The sequence below is a fragment of the Phoca vitulina genome, unplaced genomic scaffold (assembly GCF_004348235.1).
Source record: "Phoca vitulina isolate PV1807 unplaced genomic scaffold, GSC_HSeal_1.0 scaffold18, whole genome shotgun sequence".
NCBI lineage: Eukaryota > Metazoa > Chordata > Mammalia > Carnivora > Phocidae > Phoca > Phoca vitulina.
Genome location: NW_022589721.1, coordinates 28530528 through 28557144, shown reverse-complemented (window position 1 = coordinate 28557144; position 26617 = coordinate 28530528). Strand labels below are relative to the sequence as shown.

Genomic DNA, 26617 nt, shown 5'->3' with positions numbered 1-26617 from the left:
GGGCTGGGAGGGCGGCAAAGGCTGAACCCCGCACACCAAGTGTGTGGTGGCTGGTGGATTCGAGGCTCCACTGGCTGGTTGGGGGGCAAGGGGCTGCCACGGCTCCCTGAGGTAGAGGACGCGTCCTTCCCCTGGCAGGCATGGATGTGACGGCTGAGGGTTTCCACACCAGCAGGATGGGGAGGGTGGCATCTACATTGGAAGTGCATACGTGTGCATGCGTGTGTGGGCATGTGCGCGTGTGTGCGTCGGAGTGTTCCCACAGTAGTTAACAGCTAATTTGTATCAAGTGCTCACGAGGTGCCAGGCCTCTCTGACAACGCCGTGGAGGGAGGCGCTACCTTCCCCATTGTGTGGGTGAGGACATAAGGCACAGAGAAAGTAACCTCCCCGGGGGAGGGGTAGCTGGCTTCCGGGGGCCCTGAGATCCCCGCCCCCTGGCGTTCACCGCCCGGTGTGTGTGGGCGCCGGGAGCTGTAGCGGGGCTGGTGTTTGCCCACTAGCCTGTGAGGGAAGTGACGCTGTGTTACTTCTGGGATTCGGGTATAAAGCCTGCGGCTGTCTTCTGTGTTCTCTCTCTCGTGGACTCTCCCTCTCGGACCACTTGCCCTGGGGAAGGCAGCCGCCGTGTTGTGAGGACACTGAGGCAGCGTGTGGAGAGGCCGGCGTGGCGAGGCCCGTGGGGACCCCTGGTCCACCGCCCGCGAGCAGCTCTCTGAGTGGCTCGGGCAGCCCCAGCGGGGGGTTTGCAATCCCATGAGAAACTCTGAGCCAGAATGTGTCCCAGACCCCTGACCCTCGGAAAACACAGGACATCGTAAATGTTTGCTCTTTTAAATCTCTGAAGTCTGGGCTAGTTCGTTCTACAGAATTGATAACCAAGACACCAGGGTATCCACTCTGGTTAGTACCGATCGGACTCCGGAGGCCGCACTCTGACGCGCTGGGCTGCCGTCTTGCCATGAGCCCGAACGAGGAACGCTTTGGAGGAAGGGCATCTTGGGTCAAGGGCAGAGCAATCAGAATCAGCCGTGTGGGGCAGGCTGCCTGGGAAGTGCCGACGCGTACGTTTCGGTGTGTGTACAGGCAGTCGGGTGGGACACGGGCCATCGGGAGAGAGGTCAGAGCTCGGCGTTCAGCGAAGGGTCTGCAGTGAATGCAAACCCTAGAGGTCACTACTGAGCAGGGACACGGAGGAGGGGCTGTGGGCTTCACACAAAAGCCCCTTTTTCTCGGAGCTTCCGGTGGGTCAATGCAGCAGCACCTGGCCCAGGGCGCTCTGCAGAAAATCCTCAGATGTACCAGAAAAAGGAGGTATTTTGGCGTGGCAGCAACCATCATGTGGACAACTCCATGAAGGTATCACTTTAAAAAGCTAGCTTCAGGATCTCATATAAATGTGTTGAAAAAGCCATCCACTATTATTTTTAAGACCATAGGAGGTCGCTGGGATCCTTTACAAGCAAACACTAGAACGGTTATTTTAGCCTGCCATGCCTGGAGAGCTGCCGGGAGCAGGAGAGAAGACATCGAGGGACCCCAGCTGTCTGAGACGGACCAAAAGGAACTCAGCTGGAGAGACGTCAAGTCGCATTTCACATCTAAAGGCTTCCTTTGTTCAGTTGTGCTCCTGTGCTGAGCGACTGACTCTTAGGCTTTTCCCCACCCCCGAGGTGTGACCCGTGGGGATGCCCGAAGAGCCCTGGCCAGGTCGGACCCTGGGCCGAGCTGGGAAAAGTTCCCTAAGAGGAAGTCTGTCCCGGGGCCGGACCCCCCAGAGCAAGGAGACCTGTGCCCGAGGAGCCCATGCTGGCCCCCCACTCCCCACCCCGCTCTCGAGGCACCCAGCCTCCCCTGCGGACCGCTCCCCTGCATCTCTCTCCCTGCCTCCCACCTCCTCATCTCAACCACACGTCCTCTCCAGCAACTCCTTACAGAAGCTCCTTGAAGGAGCTGATGATACTCATTCTCGAATCTGCTCCCTGCTCTCACTCTGCGAAGTCATCCGTGGTCACAACGGCCTCTGTGAGTCTGTCCGTACCGTCAGTCCCTAATGTATCCCCTGTTCCTTCTACGTCTTCCCGTCACAGGGAGGGGATTTATTTTCTCAGTGGCCCTACACCAGATTCTCTGCACCGTCCAGTGCCACTGTCCTGCGCTCCACATCAGCCTATGGACAGGCTTAGCGGCTCTACTTTGTAGGCACGTCTGGAGCTTGGCCAGTCCTCAACGCTTGCACGGCTGCCCGAGGGCCAGGCTAGCATTCCCTCTTCCCTCCACTGCAGCGGCCTCTGGGGGTGTCTCCTCCTGGCCCCATGACAGCCTATTCTCAACAGGGCTGCCAAAGCGACTCTTAGAATACACACTGGGCCATGCCAATCTTCTGCGCAAACCCCTCCCGCACAAAGGTCCCTTTTAAGTAAAGCTCAGAAGTGGCCCTACATGCCCCCGTCCCCCCACCACCCCGATTTCACTGTGGTCTTCTTTGCCCCTTGCTCGTTCCATCGCTTCAACACCGGCAGCCTTGCGGCTCCTCAAGCTGCCGAGCATGTTCCCACTTCAGCATCTTTGCACTTGCTGGGGTCTTGATGTGGCTCATTTTCTTCCTTTTCTGGGTCCCTGCTAACCTGTGACCTTGTTAGTCTTCTGCCACACAGATTAAAGTCTAACCCCCGCCTCCCGTGGCGATGCTCTCAAGTTCCTCAACAGCACTCTCACCACCTGGCCTTCTCCGGGTTTGTAGCCCACGGCCTGTCCCCTCCCGCTGGAAAGTAAGCTCCCCGAGGACGGGCTCGCTGATCTGCCCACTCTAACGTGTAGGGCAGTGCCCAGCACAGAAGAGATTCTTGACAAGTATGCGTTTAATGAACTAAGTAACGGAGGCAGTACAATAAGAGGCCAAAGTTATGGCAGCAAGAGTGGGAGCGAGAAGGGGACAGACGGGAGAGGAGTTGGAGAGTTCGAGTCCCTGGGATTCTATTTGTAGGTTTATGACTAGTGTCCCTGACTCGGTGGGTGGAAAGTTTGCAAGCAACAAGGGAGCTCAATTTTTTTTTCCATTTATAACAATCTGGCTTATGTTCTAAAGTTCTTGGTTGTTCAATTAATTTCAAACAAAAGGGTCCCTTGGGGCGCCTGGGTGGCTCAGTCAGTTAAGCGTCTGCCTTTGGCTCAGGTCATGATCCCAGGGTCCTGGGCTCCTTGCTCAGCGGGGAGCCTGCTTCTCCCTCTCCTCCCCACGCGTGCTCGCTCTTCTCGCTCATGCTCTCTGTCGCTATCTTTGTCTCTCTCTCTCTCTCTCTCAAATAAAAAACCCTTAAACAAACAAAAGGGTCCCTGGAGCTGACTGTCACTGCGCACCGCCTTCCCGAGCGTGCGCTGAGGGGCGCTCACAGCCGCAGGGCCGTGGTGCCCACCTGCTGCCCCCGCGGCGTGTGCCGCACCCTCTCCGACACTGGGCTGTCTGTCCTTGCACTTCTGAGATGCCCAACTGTGTATGTGACAAACGCAAAGGCATGACTGCGGGCCTGGAGAATGTTTTTCGGACGCATCATGAGAGGATATGGAAAAGCAAGCTTATTAGAAGTTATTCTGTGGTTAACACAATGCTCCTAACATGGTACGCTGTCAAAGTGAATGCCTCAGAGGAAATGTGTCTTTGAGGTAGGAGAGTGACAATTCAACAATGCACAAGACTGTTCCTGAAATTCCAAGACTAGGAAACATGTTGTGTGAGTTTCTAGCAGAAGGAATAAAACATTCTCCTGGGGCATACTGAATTAAAATCACAATGCACCAGTAAATGAAGAAAAGAGAACGAACAGAATAATACTGTCCACGGGGATTATGACCTTTATGTTCCATAACAAATTACAGAGAGGCACGAAAATCAGCTTTCTTTCCTGGCAGTACCGCTCTGCTTCCTGCAGAAGCCTCGTAATTAACCTTTTACGTGACAGAATACTTTTGGTGGGACACGTCCGTATTTATTGGTCCGTAACTGAGACAGATAAATCATTTTCAAATCTGGACAATGTATAGAACCGGACGTCTTGCGGGGAGCTGAAGCCACAGATGGTTGTCAAGTGTGCAAGATTCAGAGCTTGCTGAAATCACAAGACTTTGTTTTTCTAGGTTTAGAGCAAAGTGCAGGAGATTGAAATGGGCAGTCTTTATTAAGTATCACACAAATCATTTGTTTGTTGTTGTTAGGAGACCACAAAATAAGATTGATTTTCTTTCCTTTTTTTAAACAGGCTTTCCAAATTAAAAAGCGTACCATTTTATAAAACATTTCACAGGACATAAAATTGTGAAAAGAAATTCAGATGATTTTCAAGCTCCCAAGTGAATTCATTTACTGACTAGGCACGTTGGTGAGTTGACGATTCATAAGCAGTCCATAATTCGAAGGAAAGCCCCTGAAAGAGAGGAAAATCAAATATATTTGTATACATCAAGAAACTAATAATTATTTATGCTCTGGTGTGGATGGCAGGATTTAGGCAGAGGAAGGAAGGAAGCAGAAACTTAACAGAAATAAGGTTATTTATGGAAAACAAGGCAAAACAGAATTATAGAAATTTAAGGACATAAAATATTTGTGTTCAGTAAGGTAGATGAATGGTTAATTAGTAGAGGAGGATCAAAATACTCTCCATTACAACCTTTATGGGTAGGATTTCAGAATGGCCTTGTTTGACATGGAACCTCTAATATCAAAATGTGAAACGGGTCCCTATGGGTACACACCGGACAGTCCTTGACTTCCTGTCATCTGAGAACCAACTCTCAGATATATTTACAAGTTTTTATTAACTAACACCAAAGCATATATTTTGATGTGCTACACAGAACACAACTGTTATTTCAAAAACCCAGTGGTAATCAAGAGGGAAGAAAAGCAAACCCAATCACAATGGAGAAGTGGCCGTCACTATGCTTACTCCTCACGGCTCCGGTCACACGCGCCCGGCCCCAGGAGACCCGTCAACACCACACCGTTTGTCCATGGTGCCCTATGACCTAGCCCTTCCTAGCTCCCCAGCACCCCCCATCCTCTCCCAGCACGGGCCCCTGCTCACGTCCCCCCACGTGGCGCAGCTTCCTGCCCTGGTCAGCACCGCCTCGCTCACCTGCACCAGCCTGTCAACGCCCGCCATTCTCTGTGAAACCTTTTCCTCCCCCCCCCCCCCCCCCCCCCTCCCCCCCCCCGCCCCCCCCACCTCCAGCCGCCCCCCGCCCCCCGCCATTCTCTGAACCCTCTCCCCCCCCCCCCCCCCGCCCCAGAGTTCACCCCCCTTCCCTCTGGCTGCACCACCTCTGCCTTCACTTAGCCCCTGATCGCTGCACACGGCCCGAGACAGGGAGCCACGCGGCGGCACCTGCGTGTGCTTTGGGGGACTGGGCCCCATCGACGCAACCTGAACTGGAAAGGCTAATACCGTAAAAGGTAAACATCGAATGTAGTAAATCTATTAATTGGGGTATTGTTTAGTTAATCAGTGAGTACTTCCTCAACAGCTTCATGACTGTTCCAGTGCGGACTCATTCTGGACCCTGAGGGACACTGGCCGGCAGCTCCAAACCAGGTGTCTGCCAATCGAGAGCCAGCAGCCGGTACTCTGAGTGAACAGAAGAAAGGGTTCTTCTGGCAACAGAAGAGAGGCGAGATCTCGAAGCACGGGCAGGATCTGGGAAAGCAGAGCACAGGAAAAGCTGGGCGAGGACGCCCCCGGAGCAAACCCGCTCAGGGTTCCAGGACCTGCAACTGTCAGCTGTCCCTGTCGCCTGAGACACGCCCCGGCAGCTGCTCTGACGGGGTCCGGCGCCCCCGCACGCCTCGCTCCTCCGCACCGGGACCTGCCCCACCCCGTGCCACGCCGCGCACCCACTTGGAGTAGAAGAGTGTTCTGTGTGGCGCAGGTGCCAACCACTGAGGGTAAGGAATGCATGCAGCACGCAGGGTTCAAGTTTCTCAGAAAAGCGTTATCACAGGGACAATACAGTAATATTCATAAAACATGGAAAGGCTCAATGAACCTACTTCAGAAATGTGTTAAGATGTATACAAACGTGTACAGTAACAGAGATGTAGGGCTATGCTTTCCAGCACTCTTATTCATGGGTATAAAATGCTGGAAGTGAACTACATGTCCGTCAATACTTGTTTAAATTATAAATCATGTAACTATTATTCAGCCAATAAAAAGAAAAAGGTAGCTTTAGCGTATAAAATGATAGAAAATGAACTCTAAGATGTACTCTAAAGTGAAACAAGGGGGTAGAAAACAGTGTACTGTTTTGTATGTAAAAAGGAAACATGTGCTTTTGCCTATGCACAGACTATCTCGGGAAAAATATACAAAAAAACCAATGCAAACAGCTGCCTTGGGGGTTTGGGGCAGGGGGGTGGTGTGGGGGGGGATGAAGACCAACTTTTCACTGTGTACTCTTGGACTTTTGGATTTTGTACCAAGCACACGTATTACCTATTAAATAAAGGACATATTTTGCTTTCCAACTTCACATTTCCTCCCACTAAAAAAGCCAATGGTTGCAGAAGTAACTATCTCATTTCCACTGAGAAACCAAACTAATAGTGCGAAGTGCTCTGGGCTAGGATTTTAAAAGTTACAGGGTGGCTGGCTCATTCATTCCCCGCTCACGTGCTCCACATCGAACACCTCATCAGCCCCCGCTGCGCACCAGGCACGATGCTGGCATCTGGGTGGGCAAGTCAAGTAAGACATGGTTCCGTGTTTAAAGAACCTCGTCTTGCAGTTGGTGAGAAAGACACATCAACGAGTAGAGCAGAGATCTAGCTCGGAGATAATGCCTCCAGCCCTGCGAATTTCTTCTCTCCCCCTATTTTCAGTGCGGGTCTGTCAGGTACGGGGCTGTGCGAGGCAGCACACGGAGACTGAGTGAGGCCTGCATCTCGCCAGTAGTGGTGGTCAAAGGAGACTCTTAGATACCTCCAGCTACATCTGAATGACCCCATTTAAGAACCTGTCAATTTCTCTCCGAGTTCAAGGATGACTCTAACTCCATCTGGTAAAGCCAAGGATGTCCTAATCCACTTTCCTCTACTGTGCAGACACCGAGTGTCCTCATTCATTTTATTCACTCGTGTATTCGACTGCTTGTTCACGGACCCCTTCTGGGGCATAAGACATGCTTCTATGCTGGTGGGGGTGGGTGGAAAGGAGCATGAAAAGTCCGTTGAGGGACCCTGTTTTTGCAGAATTCAGGCAGCTCTAAGGGTTCTCAGCAGGGACTCGAACCCGACGCCTGATGCGGAGACAGTGTGCCAAGGAAGGCTTCCGCAGGACACAGGGAAGCTTCCGGGTTCACTTCGAGGCTGGACAGACCACGACGACTAGCTGTATGAGAGCTGGCTGAGAGGGGTAGGGAAGCGTGGTTCTAGGCAGGGGACGACCCGGACAGGAAAGCACTGAGAAGGATGTTTAGTACCAAGGCTGGAGCAGCCGTGAGGTGGGACCAAGATCACGTCGGGCTTTGTGTGCAGAGCCAAGAGCCTGAGCTCGACCCTGCACAACGTGGGGGCCACTGAGGGGCTCATCACACTAAGGTCTGAAACAATTTCAGCGCTAGGTGCTAATCACTGAAATCGAATCCCATTGAGAATCAACTTCAATTGGACGGGATTTTCCATTAGATAAGAGGAGGATGCAGTTCAGATCTGAAAATGTTCTACAGTCTTTCTGAAAGATGGACACAATCAAGACAAAGTAGATTTTGTTATTTTCAATATAATCATAGGTTTTTTTTCCTTTCTATCTGTACAAGACACTGAGTATCAATGTAAATAGATCTTATTTGCATAGAAAATAACAAACTTTATTATTTACATTCATTACCTAAACCCTATAAAGTGGCTTCTATTTTGGTTAGACTTTTGATTACGTTTTTATTTTTTTCTCCAAATTATTAGTTTTAGACTCTGGGATTCATTTCTCTGTACACAATGACCAGAGCTACTATCCAATTTTGAGTTAAACCAATGGAGCTAGACCTTCTGAATTGTAATCCTATTGACACAAGTGGGGTTTTTGTTGTTGTTTTTTGGTCTCTGCTAACTATTCCTAACAACCCCTAACACTGTCTGTTAGGAATCCTATTGATCCACTGAGTGTCACTCTCTCATATTCATTGACTTGCTGAACACTTACTCTGCTGAGAGAAGACTAAGAGGATAAAAGGTTAGGGCCCTATTTTTTAAGACACCCTGTGTCTGGGTTTCGGATCAATAGCCAGTGCAAACAGAGGTTCCTACAAAGTTCTTGTTGGAGCGGAGACTGACAAGGCACTTTCTCTGCCTGAGGGGATGGAGTAGGGCAAGCTAAGAGGTGAGGAGGATGTTACAATGGAAAATGGGGTCACTGTGTCCAAGCTTCTTAGCGGGACCTGCGAGACCCTTCATTATGTGCCCCATGCCTCCCAGATAGCATCATCTGTTGCTTTCTCTGATTACCTAATATAACTGATGTCTCCTAGATAATCGTTCTTTCTTATAATTCCAAGTATTTACATTAAGTAACAAACAGGAGCAAATACCTACATCAGTGCCGGACATGTTTCTAATCCTTCATAGCAATACTGAGGTCGCTAGCATTACTGTGCCATTTTACGGGTGGGGAAACTGCCATCTCGACTGTAGTTCAGAGAGGTTAAGTAACTTAACCAAGGTTATCAGGCCGGTAAATGACAGAGCTGGGATACGAATGCTTCCCGGAATACCTTCCCCTATGTGGTTAGGTGATCTCCTCCTGGCCCTCATGTCTCTGCGGGCACCTGTCCCACCTCCAGCCACCCGCCTGGCAGACAGGTCTCTCTTCCATGCGCCCGCACCTGTCCTACAGACTCCCTCCTTGCCCCTGTCCCCAGCAGGCTGTTGCGTCTTCAGCAACAGGACTATGTCATCGGCACTGAATTTCCAGTGTCTGTAGCACGGCAGACATTAAGTCAACGTATCTGCATAGATACTGATACTGATTCAAGCCAGAGTATCATGAATATAAGATGATTCAGAACCTAAATACCGTCAAAGAATCTCTCCAGGAAGGAATCTGGTGCAGGGGTGGAACAGACAGAGAGGGGAATACTTATCAATCGCAATGTGTTGATAATGCTCAGGGCCGTGGGAGTCACTTTCAGGGATACAGGTAACATGAAGATTAGCCCCTGCTCTCAAAGAGCCTTTAATCTGATGGGGGAGTCAGTGCTAGTCCAGAGCTCGGCTAACAACAAAGCCTCGGGATTAAAGCGGATGGTTTAAAATTGGCTCTACCAGTTGCAGGGTGTGAGAGTTTTCTACCTAAGGGATTTCACGTTTTGAAGCTGAAGTGTCTTCCTTTGTAAAATGGAGACCACACTTACCTTCTTGTGATTGTGAGGATTCAATGAAATCATTTATTGAGAGTGATGAGCTCATGCTTGGTCAAAGCAGCAACTTGTAACCAACCTAAGTCACTAAAATGAGTTAAGTATAAACTAAGCATGTTACTTCAGAGAGGGCACTGGGCCAAGTCCTGAGGAGTGGGCACGATTTCTGTGGGTGGGGGAACTGGGGCGAGCACGCTTCCATTCCATCCTGAATTACTGCAGTCTAAGTAAGGCCCACGTCTTAAAGATCTTTGCATTCGCAGCGCCTCCTCTGTGTCTAATACAGAACTCATGCTCAGTACATATTGTAAAATGAGAAAAGATACTATTAATCCCAAGGGGGTAGACAAAGGTCAGGGGAAAGATCTGGGAACTATGCAATGTGCTCTGAGGGGCGGGAGAAGACTGCTTGTCTACAGCGGAGTCTTCACGTTGAAACGGCAAGCAATGAGGCTGGGCAGCCTACGTGCCAAAAATGGGAAGCCCTTGGAAGCCGAACAGGAAGATTCTTGTCCAATAGTATTCCTGGTGGTTCCTGACCTTTCTGAATCACAATCCCTTTTTATAGTTCCATGGAGCTATGGGTTCTTTAAAAAATGAAAATAAACATAACACTGAACAATAATTCCTATGAATTAAGCTTGAAGACCCTTTGGGGGTTTACTCTCTAGGGACCTATCTATAATCTCTCACTTAAGAAACCTACATTATTATTCAATATGCTAATCCCCCCTCCAAAATTACTTAAGAAGGAGGAAAATAGTGAAAAATCTCAATGTAACACATTGAAAAAATGCGTGATGTGTCACATTCTCTTTCTGTGCAAGAAAAGCTCCCCCTGCCAAAAAAAAAAAAAACAGAAAAAAAAAAAAAAAAACCCTCAAAAACAAAAATCTTATTTTGGTCCATGAGAATAAAGAGAACTATTTTCTTCCTAATAGTAAGTTAATTATTTCAGGTTACTTTTGGCTACTGGAGGGGGAAAAAAGCTCAGCTACTACCCATACATATTAAATATGGGTATTCAACTTGACGATTCAACTTCACATTTACTGTATCACTTTTCAGGTTACAAAGCACTCAAAATATTAGCTCACTCAGTTCTTAGTAACAACTACAGGAGCTAAGCATCATTCTCCTCGTGCTGATGTCCAAAGATACGTGTCAGGGGCAGAGCTCAAATAAAACTACTTTTATTTATTTATTTATTTATTTATTTTTTAAAGATTTTATTTATTTATTTGAGAGAGAGAATGAGACAGAGAGAGAGCATGAGATGGGGGAGGGCCAGAGGGAGAAGCAGACTCCCTGCTGAGCAGGGAGCCCGATGCGGGACTCGATCCCAGGACTCCAGGATCATGACCTGAGCCGAAGGCAGTCGCTTAACCAACTGAGCCACCCAGGCGCCCTCAAATAAAACTACTTTTAAAAAGGAAGACTCTCTGGAATATCAGGGCCTAAGTAGCATTTCTGATGGTTTAGAAAAAAAAAACAAGAATACCTTGAGACCAAACTAATGATACGTTTCCTTTACAGATCCCTAATTTTTTTTTTAAATTTATGAAATAATTTCATAAAACACAGGTTCTAGTACTTGTCTTATAAAAGTAGTAACTTGTTTTGCAAAATTCAGAAAGGACAGAAAAGTGCACACACAAAATCATACTTTCACAAGCCTAAGATAATTATCGTCAAAAATCTGCAGCATACCAGTGTAATTTTTTTACCTATAAATATAGAGAGAGTATACACAGTTTTTAAAAAATAAAATTGGGGTCATATTATACATTAGGCTTGATAAACTGCTTTTTATCCCTTAATAGTTTGGACATTTTTTTCACGTGATTGACGGGGCTTCTATTTTTGCTGAAGAAGGCAATCCAAGCATTAACTGCTGTGACATCGTCCGTGGCACCAACAGGGCCGGCTGGGTCTGACTTGTTTGTATTCAGGGAGCTTCTGCTCTGACTGGAGGAGTTAATTTGCCATAATCACTAGTGCTGGTAATAGGAACCAGGGTGGGATATTTTCCATGTGACTTCAGATAAGCATTAAATTGTCTTCATCTTCCGTAACACGTCACAATAATCGGAACAAAAGGCACTCACCTTTGTTTGCTCCTCGGGCACAACCAGTTCCTCCGACTTCCCAAGATGGCTGACATTTCCTAACAAAAGAAAAGACCTTTTTACTCAAAGAGAAGGAAATCTCTTAAGAAACAAAAATTAAACATTTTACATAATCTACAATTAAAAAAAAAAACTTAAGCCAAATGATTAAAGAATAACTTTATTAAATATTTGTCAGTTTTAAGAAGTGCCCTCAATTACTAACCAAAGAATGTATTACAAACAACTAGTTATGAGGTTTTACATTTGTTTAATAGGGAAAAATTGGCCCCAATTAAACTGACTGAACTAAGGCTTTTTAGATTACTAAAACAAATTAAACTTTTTAAAATGAGAATTTAGGTGATCTTAAAACCTCTCTAAAATGGATAATGAAACTTGCTAAGTTGTAATCTCCCTGGTTTTATTAGTTATATTAAGATAAATTAAGTGAGATTAAAATCTTATTTGATTTATTTACCTTTGACAATGAAGACCGTTTAAGGGTTACACATCCTCAGCCTTGGCGAGTGCGACCTCAATTAGTCAAGTCAGAATGTCTTTAAAAGCTTTGTGCTTATTGCTTCCAGCATGGAGCGAGGTGTTCATTAAGGTACCAAAATTCTCATAAAAAATCCAAAGTTGCACTAGTGAAAAAACGCTCAACAAGATGAAAACTGATCACATCTTTTTCAGAAAATCAGTAGTTATTTTAAAACCAGTTTTTAAACAAGATTTGGTTTTGCGTCGTTTTAACGTGCTAACTCACGCAGCTTAACACCATGTGGACTCTTTAAACAGCATTTAAATCTACGGTGAGTATAGAATGGTACATTTAATTTTATACCATTTTTTAAGTCAGCTGTACAACGTTTAGTGTGACCCTTTTATGACAAGCGTTGTTAAATGAACTCTTTCCCTGTTTACAACTATTTATGAAGGCCTTTTTAAATAAGAGAAACATGAAATTGTTAGCTCACACACACGGAATTTCTTTCAAAAGTTTATTTAGTATCAAGCAAGAGGAGACTTTGCTCAACACTACAGAACATTTCAAGACTTGAGTTACAAAAGAATACCACATTATTTGCACTTGTAATTGGCTTCCCTTTTTACGCATGTTGGCAAGAGAAAAAAAACTAGCATATGGCTGAAAGATAAAATAACTAAATTGCTATGGAAACCTTTAAAATGAAAGGTGAGGCTTATGTTAAAAGGATGGATTAACATATTTAGTAAACCTAGTTTTTTGTTTAACACTAGTTAATCAAAGTTATTTTTTTTCCTTTTGATGACCTATTTTTTCATATACAGACTGGAAATAACAAAATTTTACATGTCTTTTTTTTTTTTTTTTCTGCCCAGGTTGATGTTTCCACAAAGTAGTTTTAAAGTTCCATCCATTCAGATTTTAAGCATTTTGATTTATTTAAAAAGGGATTGTTCATAGAAAAACATTACTTTGAACAGTACACAGGACTGGTGGAGACTGGCTATTTCACAACACCAGACAGTACAATCAGTATCTGCCATAGGGCTGGTCTCTGTAGACGCCCTTCGCGGTCCTCGCTGCAGGTGCCTTGTGTCTCGAGTTAGTCCAGTCCTCTTGCCCTAAAATCAGTAAGATGAATCACAATCAGATCATTGCCATCGATCCCGCTGGCTTCATTTTTCAGAATCTAATTTAACCCTGAACCAGTGGTAGATGTCGTACTGAAGACATATATCCCTGATGTACCAGGAAAAAACAAACAAACAAGGGTATTTACTTAGAGAAAAATTACAAACACAATGGGAAATGGTCACCCCACTAACAAAAACTATCAGTATGGGAAGAAAAATGATTTTTGTATCTTAAATGGCAACCAACTTGCAAGAACTTTCCTCTTGGTCACTCATTTTAACAAAAGCTCACACGCTCAAACAGCAAACTGAACTGCTTTTTGCTAAATGTTAAGACATTTATGAATGGGAAAGAGAATGGGAAGAGGATCGCTCAGATTTCTTTTGACAGCAAAAACAAACACCACACAGATAAAGATCTGTGCAGGCAAAAGCAGACAAACATAACGAGCAACATGGGGATGGGCAGGGTGGGAGAGAATCCTGGTCACCGCGTCTCCTAGGTCCTTCCCCAGACAGAGTGAATGGAAGTCATGTTCAGGGGAAATGTAGCCTCAACAATACTTCCTGAATACGAAATAAACTTAATGACAGAATGTCAAATTTCACTCATCATAATACTAAATCCATATCAGACAAGTGTAAGAATAACAAAAGGCCTTCCATCATCCATTCAGATCTCCTGAAATTAAACACCTGTTCCATCTCAGCACTTCCAATGAGTAATCTACAAGTCTCCGACAACAAACAGTTAACATTTCTGCTGCAACCCACAGCAATTTAAAAGCCCTGTGTCCACTAAGACCAATTTAAAAAGGCTGTGAAGGAAAAATACTTAAAATGACCTTTTCTTTTGATACAAACATGCAATCAACGTCATTCCCTCAAGCTAACTTGCATCCATTTAACTAGACAGCATTCAGCAAACCAAGGTATTTCTCTTAAGTGTTTGTTACAAAAAACAAAACAAAAAAATATCCAAGGTGAGGTCATCACAGCTTGGGGCAGGTGATATAACAAAATGCACTTCAAAAGGAACACCGGAAAATGGTTTTTCACTCATGTTCAGAGAAATGTCAGAACATCCATTAACCAGAATCCTGATTCACTTGCACTGGGTACTAGGCATTTATCAGAGCTTTGCAACTGATTGAAGCTTCCTGTTCTCTGATCTCTTTGCCCTCCAGCAAAGGAGCTTCTTACTATCATTATGTTGCCGCTGCCAATTCTTTTAATTAAACCTGTCCTCCTTCTGCATATTGAGACTTCGGACATGGATTCCCCAACATCTCTACCAGCTCCCACTGAATTAAGTGGGGTTTAGCTGTCTCCCCGTAAGCCAGAGAGAGCCTTACATCCCCTCCCTGGCTCAGTGCTTTTGTAACCTTTATGGAATGACTCCCACTGTAATGTTTTTAAGAGGGTTTGGGATTGGAGATGAATTAAAATATGAAGATGGGGGTGGGACAATCCTTTGAGAGCTGCAGTCTCAACGGCTTCATTTTCCTTCACTGTCGAGAAGCAAAGACACTTCAAAAAGACCTGAGCTATTAAGTGTCTGCAGTCTGGCAAAGGACTCTATAAATGAGAAAATCAGCACATGGCAATCAACCCAAACAGAAAATCTAAGTTGAGAATGTGAACCTACACAATTTTCTGTGAGTTTTTAGTCCTCTTTAAATATTAAATTTAAATCATAAAGGAGCTTCTGAAAATAGCTAGATATGCACAGAAGAACTGAAAGGGAAGTTGCTTTTTCAGTCCAAATGTCTTTATGGATTTCTCCTCAATTCCGGTCTTGAAGGTGCTTCTATGACCACGCCCCCTGCTCTATTTCTGGTTCATGCTGGCTAGTTACTTACCGTAGGAATCGTATGTCTCTTCACTGAGTCCATGTCCATAATCATAGTAATCAGCACCACTGCATTGAACAAAAGGCACAAAGAAAAATAAAAGATGAAAACAGGACAAAATAACTTAACTGTGAGCTTAAAACATATTCAGTGAAGTATTCTAAAACCTAAAGATAACCAATCAAGGGCAGGGCTACACACTGAAAGGAAGAATTCCCACCAAGACAGCAGAGATCTAGCACAGAAACTTCAGACCCTGCGAATATCAAAGATTTCCAGCTGTGATATTTAATAAACCTGTCTGTCACTTTAGCCACAGCCACTGGCCAATGAGCAGAGCGTGAGTGTGTCCATGTGTCCTGCAAGGGCAGGCACTGCGGCCATGGACAGGACAGAGAACCACAGGTCCGTCCAACAGAAGGAAGGCAAGGACGTTCCTTCTTCTTTAGCTCCTGCCTACCAGAGAACCCGACGCCGTGTGATCTGATAACAGGGACTAGACCCAGTGTTCCATTTCATCAGCACTAGGGCATTACTGTTAGGAAGTCGGTGTGATGACTGCGTCGCAACAGGACAGCAGGGAGGCTCCCCGCCAGCCGGTCACAGCACTCTCGCAATGTCCGTGAGGATGGAGGCTGAGCATCTTTGCAAAGCACAGGCACGTCTCTGTTCTAATGTACAGCATCCTTGAGATGGGGGGGGCCGGAGGGAGCCTGTTACCATGGCCATTCTGCAGATATTGCATATTTGCATATTTGAACAGGCATAATTTTTTATAGGAACAAGCCTATGCAAAATCTAGATTACTAAACCATGGCAGATACAATTAGTTTATGATGCTATTTTGGTATCCAAGGAAGGGCTTCCACTCATCCTCTCAGGCTTTGCACTTTCCCACTCTACTTAATTTTGTAGGGAAACAATCGTCCTGAATTTGTTATCTTGGATTGTCATCGAAATAAACATTCTCATTATTCCAACCTCATGCAATCAAGTAAGAAGTTCTAATCAAAATGGAAAATGATCCAGCTCAGCTGCTTAACACCTTAGGAAGCTGCAAGATGAATAATAAAATCCATGGTGTAAGCGTTGCTGAGTGCCAACTGCCGAGATCCCACGGAGTCCTCACAGCAGCCCCCTGAGGGAAGTGGAACTGTCATACCCATTTTAGAGATAAGGATGCTGCGGCAGATCAGAAGGCCAGGACACCAGCCTAAAATCTCACAGAGAACAGACAGGTGACACACTCGTCGGTCAAACCCACGCCGGGCTCTCCTCCCATGCTTCCTCTGCCAGGTGAGCAGTACCAGAGACTCATCACTCTTGACGGCTGCAGCACAGCACCGCGATGCAAGGAGGAAGTGGTAAGCAAGGGGAGTAGGTTCCTTTTTGCCTCAAGCATGTGCGGGTAGCTCTTCACACCTGCTCCTCCTTCTGCCAAAAGTGTTCTCTCCTCTCCTTCGAAGCTACCTGCTACTCAGTCTGTAGCCAAAACGCTACCTCCTCAGAGAAGCTTCCTGATTTCCCAGAGTTAGGCTGGCTCCCCAGGCCACTTTCCTTGTCCCCCCGCCCCCCTCCCCCGGCTCCCAAGACCTCACTCTACATGGATGGAGTGAGTCCACAGAGGACGCCTGCCTCCACCACTGGCTGCATCCCATGGCTTCCTGAGAAGGTAATGCTAGAGCAGTTCTGAGCCACCAACCAGGAGGGTGAAGCTGAGGAAGGGGTGCGGAGAAGGGGCAGACAGGGGGACGGCGGCAGGGGCCTTGCAGGCAGAGCAAACTGCACACGTAAGGCGCAGATGCACGGAACAGCCTGAACAATTTGAGTGTCTACGAGTACCTCCATCACACAGAGTTAATAAGCACTGATAAAATGCCGAGGCCAGAATATTCCTCAGCATAAAATGCTTCCTCCATGTGAAAATATAGGTCAGATCTTGTTATCGTGGTTTAATCACATCCTCATTAGTTAATTAAACACAGCGTAACATACTGGTTATGATGGGAGCTCTCCGGCATGGAGACAGAACAGAAGCTCTCTGGAATGTGCCGTGTTAAGCTCCACGGCTTTTTAAATGTTGCCCAGGAACAGAACAGTCACTCCTACAGCTGACCTATTATACCAAGTGGCAACGTGCAATTTTTCTAAGGAGGCACATGGAGCTATAGAGTTTTATAAAAAGGTCTTCAGACTGAGCGCTGACACTCCTAGAGGATGTGGGAGAAAGGCAGGCAGTGTGAGAGCAAGGGCACTCTGCTCAGTGAGACCCCCTCACTCACGGAGTCTCCAGGCGCATGATCACACTTAACCTCCCTCAAATCACTATCCTTGAAGATGGAGCAGCCGAGGCTCAGGGAGGCTGAGCCACCTGCCCAGAGTCACACAGCTCAGAAGGGACAGCACCCACGCTCAAAGCTCAGGATGCCACCATCACCACTATACCAGCGGTGGACTCTGCTCACCGTGGGGCAGCCTTACAGGGGCGTGGGGGGGGGGCGGTTCCCTGTTCACTCTGCCCTGCTCTGTCACTCTTCTGGAATGTCTGACTTGCCCCCCCCCCCCCCCCCCCGCCCTGGGGCTTCCAGGATCCCTCCTCGTGCTCAGAAATGTACGGATCCACATGGAACTCACTGCCATGTGATCATGGTTAATTATTACTGCCTTACTTCTCTGTCTGGTCTCAAATTCCCTCTCTCCCTTTCAATAGCCTTAATTTTCTCTTGAGGCAGCAAATTTATCTATGGTGAGAAGGAAACGGGAGGGACTAGCGAAAAAAGGATCAAAGAAACATTCATATTAAAAAACAAAAATCCAGCAACAAGTGATATAAAAAGTAATATTGCTTTCCTACCTCTTAAGGTTTTATAGCTTTAAATATGAGAATTGCCTTTAAAGTAGAATTTTTTTTTTTTTTTCATCTTGAGGACAGAAATTCAGAAACTAACCTCTTGATGAAATGTCAGTGTTAAACACTGGTCAAGACACCTGAGTCTGAACTGGGGCGTCCCCCTGCCGGGCTCGCTGGGAGAACCGACCTGCCAGCTGTCTTCGTGCTCCGTCCATCAAACCACGGGCAGGTCTGACATTCTCGATGGCTCACGCACGGCATTTGGCCACAAAGTAGTCAAAACAACTTCTCTTTTTGTTGACAGTAAATTGGCTAATGTTTCATAGAAACTCAGCACTAAACTAAATGAACCTCAGTCCTCTTTCCAAAGGTCAGAAGTTACAGCATAATGGTTCCTCAGACAAATAAAACCCTGATGTTCTTGAGAATTTTATCTGTTGCACAAAGTGAGTTACGTCTTCATAGGCCTAAAAGAATTTCCTTTACAGAGACAGGTCCCCACTGTGTAACTCGAAGCTGTAAATGGCAGGCACTGAAGCTGACCAACAGAGAGGTCAAACAATTGCTTTTGACCCAACCAAGTCTTTATTAAACGGACTGAACAGAAATGCACATCAGTATAGACTGGACATTTGTCTGTGAAGTGCCCTAAAACCGTTCAGCATAAAAAAAAAAAAAAAAAAAATCGGGGTGAAGAATGTTTCCAATGAACAGGAGGATAAGAGGGAGCATAATTTGGTCCAGCAACGGTTTGGTGATAAGACAATCTCGGTTTTGACAAGTGAAAACTTTAAGCTGACATTTGCTATCATTTCACCCAGTTTCTGATTATTTATTGCAAGACTGTCATCGAGCCAGGAAGCCGGGAGCAGCTGAGCCCCGTTCTCAGACCTGTCAGTTCCACTGAATTGCTCTGCCAGCACTTCGGCTCATGCCCCTCAAATGTCTATTAACCAAAGAGGTGTCCTATTTCCCAAGGATAAACTAAAAACCCAACATATGACAAAATCTTCACTTATGCATACATTATAATATTAACAATAGGTAAGAAAACACGTTAGGCCAAATAGGCCTCAGCTCCATCAAAAGGGATCCAGGGAAGCTGGTCCCTGAACGGATCAAGAGTGGGCTGCTCGGGCTGGTACTAAGGCGACGTCTGCCCAGACCTTTTATTCCTCCACATTCCACCCCATCTCCGTGGTCGAAGGAAGTACAAGGATGCAGCCTAACTCCTGGCTTTCCTGGAGGTTCTTGGTTCCATCAACCAGAGTCAAGAAATAGACCCCCACACCGAGAGACAACACAGGGGTCAGGGAGCAAACTGTAGCCCTGGGACCAAGTCTACCACTCGCTAGACCTTCTTCTCTCCACTGACAGGCGTCCAGGAGGAGGACAGAAACTCTGAGTCCCCGTATCACCCTGTCCCTGTGGGATCAAGAAGGCAATCCTGACATTTATCTGTCCCCTGCCCTTTCAACCTCTTTAAGACTCTCCACTAATTTCTACTTTAAAGTCACTGAAACCACTCTCATTAGGCCCCTTCCTGAGAAGGTAATGCTTCCTTGTATTTATGTCAGCTCAGCAAGCTCTACACCACTAGGTTGCTCTAACCCCCAAGGACTCATAAAGTCCTTCCCACTTGCTGCCGTCCATCCTCATCTCCTACCCAACTCCGCAAATCTTTCATTGTGCCCCTGGAATTTATGGCCCACAATTGGCAAAAACCCTGATATAGTCAGAGTTTCCAGTTTGTTCAGGGCAAAAAAAGTTGTGCTGTCATTCTTTTCGCAGCCATTCCCGTTGCCTAGAATGCTCTTAGCTCCAGATAACTGCATGACTAACTTCATCTTTCTCAAGGTTTTGCTCAAATGACGCCATCTCAACAAGGTCCACTCAGATTATGATTGCAATCCCCTGCTCTGACAACCCTCATCCACAGTACTCTGCTCTATTTTCTTCTACAGCATTTGTCACTTTCTAACATATTATATACGTATTTATTATACTTACTATTTCCTCTCAGTAGACTGAGAATATATGCTCTACAGGGAGGGACTTGGGGCTGTTTTATTCAATGACATACCTCAAGCTCCTTTAGAACAATACCTAGTACAAGGCAGACACTCAGTAAAATTTGTTAAATACATTGACTTAATTACAACAAAAATTATTGAAAAATTATGTGCCAAGGCAATGCAAGAAGGACAAAGTGTTATTAGTGAATAAAGGTGAACGAGACACTACTCTCACCTCACTTCTAAAGGTGCAAAAGGGAAGGACTCAAAGGACTTAATATTTTTTGGCTGCTGAATAGACTTGAAAAATACAATTAAAAGGAAGCACTAAGCCCAAGTGTGGTCATATATTTAGGAAAGACTTCTGGGCACTTACTATGTGAAAGACACCATTCTGAAAAATGGAGATACAGAAATAAATAAGGTGTGATCTCTACTCTCAAGAAGCTAACAAAGATGAACAAGTACATTTCCACAGAATACGGTGTGTATGAGCACAGAAGTGTGTCCAAAATACCTTGGGATCAGAGTCTCCTAACATTGGGAGGTGAGAGGAAAGTAGGAAGGTAACACGGATCGGCTGAGGGACTGAATGAGGAGGGAAGAAGCAACAGGTGAGTGGGGGTCAGACTACAAAGAAGTTCATGAACTCTAAAAAAAGAGGAACTACTCTACTAGGTCAGACGGCATACAGAGGGGCGCAGACAGCGTGCGTGCCTGTGTACTTTCTCTCATTCAACCTCACGACAGATTGATGGAGTAGATACTATTCTTTCCCTTTACATACAATAAAATTTGAAGCTCTGGAAGTTACCTAACTATCCAAGGACGAACACGAACACACAAGGCCCGGAGCTTTAAGTCAGGTCTGTCTGGTGCCACATCCGATGTTTATCTGTGAGGATCTGCTCTCTCCTCTATAATGCTAAGGAGTTTGGAGTTAATCCTTTCAACAGGAAAGTTAGGACAGTCTGTTTATTCCTGGCCCTCTTTCTTCATCCTCATTCCTGTGTTAAACTCACAGCTCTCCGTGCACTCGGTACGCCCTTCAAGGTAAATAATAACTTATGTCTTCAACTTCTCAATTTTTTCTTCTATAAAATTCTCTCTTCCCCTTAATCTTCTTAGTTTTTCCATCCTGGTAACCCCAGTTAGGTTACTTTTGAAATATTGGGTTCTAGCATCCATCTCAATTTTTCTATCCTACTTGCTAGCTCTTTATCCTTTGGTGATACTCAACAGCCTTCTGTTGACTTTGTATCCTGGGCTTCCTAACTGGTTTAGCCTTTGTGGCTTCCACGTCTTCTTACCATATGAATATTTAACTACTTATTTTAGAATCACCTTCTATTCTTTGAGCTCTGTTCTGTCCAAGTGTTAGTTTTTCAGTTTGCTGAGTCTGTTTTTTATTTAAATGCTTACGACATGTTGGATATATGTTCATTTTTTGATTTGAGATTCTCAGTTTGCTTGTCTGGGGATGTTACCTCTTGTTTAAAATAGCTTTCTTCTGGTGGTTGTGGAAAGGGGATAGAATATACTATTGGGAGGGACATGCAAGTAATTTGTCTCCTGTGTCTGGGGCTCCTGGTTGCCCTACCGGGTGGCACTGACGTTTGGCTTTGCATGGCTACAGCGGTCAACTGGGAAGAAACAACACTACTCTGCACTGCTGAGCACCCCTCAGGGCAGGCCCAGACTAGCCTGGCTGCTCCAAATGCAGCTCTCCAATCAGTTCTCTTGGTGTCCCTTGTTCACAGCACTGGTGTGGGGTTACGTCTTCCCTAAACCTCCCCACAACAGCACACTTCCTTCCACGGCTGGGGCTTTGTTTCATTTTCCTTTCTCATAGATCTCCTTGCATTTGCTTTTCCTTCCTCAGGAATCTTTCAAATCTTGTTTCTGTCACTTCGTGGGATTCTGAAAGGGGAGGGTGGGTGGAGCAGGTATGTGTTCTTAGTCCATCCTCTTGATTCAATCCTCCTGTCTCTTAAAATCCTTTTTTAGTTTTATAATGCATTATAGATTATCTCTTAATCCTCAAAGCCCCTGTCTGAAGCAGACATATTATTTAATTTTACAGGTGAGAAAAATGAGGTCAGAAGATGGGAACCATGTCTAACTCATAACTGTCCTCTGTAGTGCTGATTCCTAGCATGCGGCAGCATCCCCAAATCAGAGAGATCAGAGGAAGACTGATATCAACACTAGGACTGAACTCTGCCCATGCCTCAATTAAGAATCTGTAATAAGGATATTTTGTTGCGATGGTTGTGGCAATTTTTGGGGGTGGGAGGTGAATCTGGAATTCATCCCAGAATTCATCATCAAAGTTAAATTAGTAAATTCTGTGCTGTTCAAATTTAACATAAAAGGGCTGATGTTTTTCTGGATTATTTTGGCCTATTCCTTTGAGATAAAATTTTATCTATAATCGTTTTGATAAAAATTAGTATTTTAGCAGACATTTAGTGAATGTTCATTATCTGACAGGAAAAACTGCAGGACCGAGCACACGTGGCCCAGGTAACAGCTCCAGCCCGGTGGCCCCCAGACCAGTGCTTCCATTCTGCTTGGAGCCTGGATAACCACTAAGAATTTTTATAGATAAAGCAGAATAAATGAAAAGTATATTTAAAATGAATTTTGGGACGACTCTTGTTTTCCTATTATCACAGATAACTGAAAGATCTGAAATTCCTTCAGGGTAAGTGGCTAAAAAAATTCCAACCTGCTCTCTGCAAGAGCCCTACTTCTCGAATAGTCCTTTCATAACACTTAATAATATTTTCCCAGGAAGATGCTGAATAAATACGTTTTGAACTGGGCTGCACGGGTCGGATAGAAGAAGTCTAGTCATCTGCCCGCCGCTCTGCTACATTTGGACCTTCTCCTGGTGCTTCGTCACTCCGACTCCTACTGGGGCTGCTCTCTGAACTGAACCACTGCCCTCTCAGATGGGAGAGATGGTGGTAGCATGACACTACTCCCGTCTTCTGTGTTCTGCTAAGTGTGCTGCGGATCTAAATGCAAGGCTGTTAATCTTTTGTCCCTCTTTCCCCGAGGATTGCAAATTTGGACAAGGTAGGTTTGATGTGGGAGGGAGGCAAGAGCCAGCCGCTCTTCCTAGGCACACTTGGCGCTCACAGCATCCCACTGTGGGACAGGCATGCAGTGATGATTATCTCTGCCCTCAGGAAGCTTGTGGTGTGAGGACAATTCTTTGGATGGGAAGGCTGCACAAGGGTTAAACTGCTTTAGAGAACTTGGCTCAATTCTTCTCTTGCTATTGGATCCCTCTCTAACTCAGTGCTTTCCTAGAGCATTAATACAATCTGCATCTGCAAAATGGCCTAGAGCAGTGGTGGACTCCTAAGAGCCCCTGGCATCCTATAGGGGGCCCACCAAGTCAAACTATTTTTGCGAAAACAAGCTGACGCTATTCATCTTTTTCACTGTGCTCACATTGCAGGCAATGTGGTAGGTAAAACTCAGTGCTTTGGCAGAACCAAGCAGTGGCACCAAACTCTACTAGCAGTTACATTAAGAAAAGTACTTTCATTTAAAAATGTCATGATGAAGCAGTAAGGATTACTAATTTTAATAAATCTCAACCGTTAAGTCCACGCCTTTTCACGATTCTGCGTGATGACACGGAAGTGAGCTATGGGAGCTCCGCTGCTGGCCGCAGTGTGGGCTGAGCTCAGGCTCGGCTCACACAGCCCTTTCTACTCACAGGAATGAAGCGCAGACAGACCACGGTTATGCACTTACATATGTGGCCGATGTGTTCTCAAAAATGAATGAAGTGAGCCTGTCACTTCAAGAAAAAAAATGACAGTATTTGTTACCAACGATAAAATTCGAGCTTGCAGGTATAAACTACAAATTTGAAAAATTAGTATTTACCCCTGTAAATTGATAGCAAGCCAGTACTTAAAGACTTCTCTGTTGAGACTGGTGGTGGTAATAACGAATATGATTTTTTGATATTGCACAAGGAAATGGGTCATAGTATTGTGAAAATATGCACAACTCAGTGAACCAGTATTTTTTAAATGACCCATGCATGATGTTTCCAAATCCACCAAGTGGAAAACAGACCAAGATATTTTAATGTAACTGAGTATGAAAAGTTTATTGACATGGTTTCAGAATCCACATTACAACTAACCTTTAAGAAACTACCACCTGCCAAGTTTTGGTGGAGTATCAAAGAATATCCAGAGTTATGTGAAAAGCTGTCAAAATACTTTTCTCTTTTCCAACTACGTATTTGTTGTTCCAACTACTTCAAACAAAACAACGTATCACATCAGACTGAATACAGAGGCAGATATAAGAATCTAGTTAGCTTCTGTTAAGCCAGACATTAAAGAGATTTGCAAAAATATAAAACAATGCCACAATTCTCACTAAATATTTTTGTCTTGGAAAATAGTGATTTTCCATAAAAATAGATTATTTAATGTTAACATGCAATGGGTTGACTACTGTTATGTATTTCGTGATTAATAACCATTTTTAAATGTTTCTGTTTTAATTTCAAATATGCTACATGTTAACACAGATACAAGCCATACATACCTACCCACTGTGTGGCTCTTACTAATTTTTGAGATTATAAAGTATAAAGGAGTTTTGAGGCATAGGATGTTTGTCGGCAGGAAGTTTGAGGAAGGCAGAGTTACTATCCTACGCTTGCCTGAAGAATGATTCTTTTATCTGGAAGAACGTCTCACTGTCCAGGTGATGATGGGGGAGGAAGGGCTCACTCACGGGGCTAGCCAGGTGGACAGAGCTCAGTGTCACAAGTGCCTGGCCCCAGATCTAACATACACCAGGATTAAAAACCTAGGTCTTCCGGGGCAGATAGGCAAGAGTCAGGGGACTTATAAGCAAGGCAGATGTGTAGATGCCTCTAGACCCATCAGGCACAGTTTTAACAAGAGGGCAGTTTCAATCCCCTCACTGGTACATGTCACTTTCTAGTGCCTAGAATGTAAGAAAACAGAAACAGACACTGAGGTTTGAAATAAATAATTCTCTTTAGGAATTAAAAATCACACACATTTGCTAGTAATTGGAATACTTAAATATTCAATTTAAATGGACAGATATAATTTATAGTTTAATCAGAGAATCCTTCTTTCTCTGAGAAGGTTCAGTAATTCTATTAGCACAAAAATTTAAGGTCTGATTTTTGGAATTCTAGACCTTTCAGAGTTGACATCGTTAACCTGTCAGACATTCCATTGCTCAGGAGAAGACCCATCACAAGACTGACAGGGGAGGGAAAACAAAGGCAAATATAAAAAATGATTTTGCCAGACACCTGGGTGGCTCAGTCGGTTAAGCGCTGGAATCTTGGTTTCAGCTCATGATCTCAGGGTCGCGAGATCGAGCCCTGCCTCGGGCTCCATGCTCAGCATGGAGTCTGCTTTTCTCCCTCTCCCTCAGCCCCTCCTCCGATTTGCCCGTGTGGGTGTTCTCTCTCGAATAAATTAAAAAATCTTTAAAAATAATTTTACCATGTTTCTTAAGCTCAGAAATAAGATTTGGTAAAAAGAGTAAGTGGAAAATGGGGCTTAAAACAATGTGGGGAATTATTCCTGCTCCCTATTCAAACAATTAAGAGTTAACACAAATTTCAGTTTACAATGGAATCCCATTTTAAAAATCGGTTGATACCAAATAGATGTACCATAAACATATTTTAAAAATTGTAACTGAAAATTTATCTCCTATTGTTTTCAGAGACAAAATAGGATTTTAAAGATTTATTTATTTGAGAGCGAGCCAGCGGGCAGAGGGAGAGAGGGAGGGAGGGAGACAGAGAGAGACATTGAGAGCGTGTAGCCCAACAGGAGACTCCATCCCCCGACCCTGAGATCCTGACCTGAGCCAAAACCAAAAGTCAGATGTTCAACGACTGAGCCACCCAGGCGCCCCTCAGAGACAAAACAGGATTTTAAAATGACAGATGAGAAAACAGAGCCTTTTCTTCTTTACTAATAATAATTTTTTAAAAATCAACAAAACTGGTTATATTTAAATATGCGTTAGTCATCTTATTTTGTGAAACTGAGGCTATTACAATCTGAATTTTACTGTGACATTAATAATAGTTTATGATTCTGTAAGAATACATTCACCTCACTTAGCGCAAGTCTTGTCGCTGCTCCGCTCTGAAGCCCACCCGGTTGTTAAGTGCGCAAGCGCACAGGCAGGGAGGGCGGGCCAGCGCTGCACACAACCACAGCCTGGCAGGCGACTTCCGGTTCTCGACTTCCGGCTCTCGGGTCCTGCCACGTGCAGCCGTGGAGCCATTTACTGAAGCGAATGCTGTGAGCCAAGCGCTTCAGGCATGCACTCCTTCATTCACTCACGGACTCAATTAAAAAAAATCACTACCTTCATAAAGTTTATATTATAATGAGAGGGACAGGCAATAAACAGTTTGTATGTAAACACGGCGAGAATAAGAACAGTAAGAAAGGCCTGGACTAGAGCTGTTACTTCACAGCCTACTCCGAGAACCTCTTTAACACGGTGTTCTGGGAGTAGCGTCTTGAAGGCAATGAAGGAGGTGCAGCCACCACCTGAGGGGACAGGATCCCAGGCAGGGAGGCTGTCAGGTGTAGAAGGTGGGCACATTCTTGGTCCATTTGGGGGCCAGAAGGGCAGTGTGGTTGGCACAGAGGGCCTGAGTGGGGGAGGGGGTGCAAGAGTCAGGAGGAAGGGGGAGGGGGTGCAACA

At 45.2% G+C, this 26617-nt stretch overlaps 1 protein-coding gene across 12 annotated transcripts in view; it reads right to left on the bottom strand.

Annotated features, from left to right (window-relative positions):
* Positions 1-4156: 4156 nt before the first annotated feature.
* The window catches only part of KHDRBS3 (KH RNA binding domain containing, signal transduction associated 3), a 199774-nt gene continuing 177313 nt past the window's right edge, over positions 4157-26617 (bottom strand). For 8 of the 12 annotated variants that reach the window (XR_004300830.1, XR_004300831.1, XR_004300832.1 and 5 more), the window contains 4 exons: positions 15002-15060; positions 12978-13127; positions 11517-11575; positions 4157-4421 (listed from right to left, as the gene is read on the bottom strand). Coding sequence is in view for 5 of the 12 variants with exons in the window: in XM_032415611.1 (XP_032271502.1) it covers positions 4358-4421; positions 11517-11575; positions 12978-13127; positions 15002-15060 (332 nt within the window). In the remaining 7 variants the exon portion in view is untranslated. Of the gene's footprint in view, positions 4422-11516; positions 11576-12503; positions 13128-15001; positions 15061-26617 lie in introns of those variants that run through there. The other 4 variants (XM_032415614.1, XM_032415609.1, XM_032415613.1 and 1 more) reach the window with 3 other exon arrangements.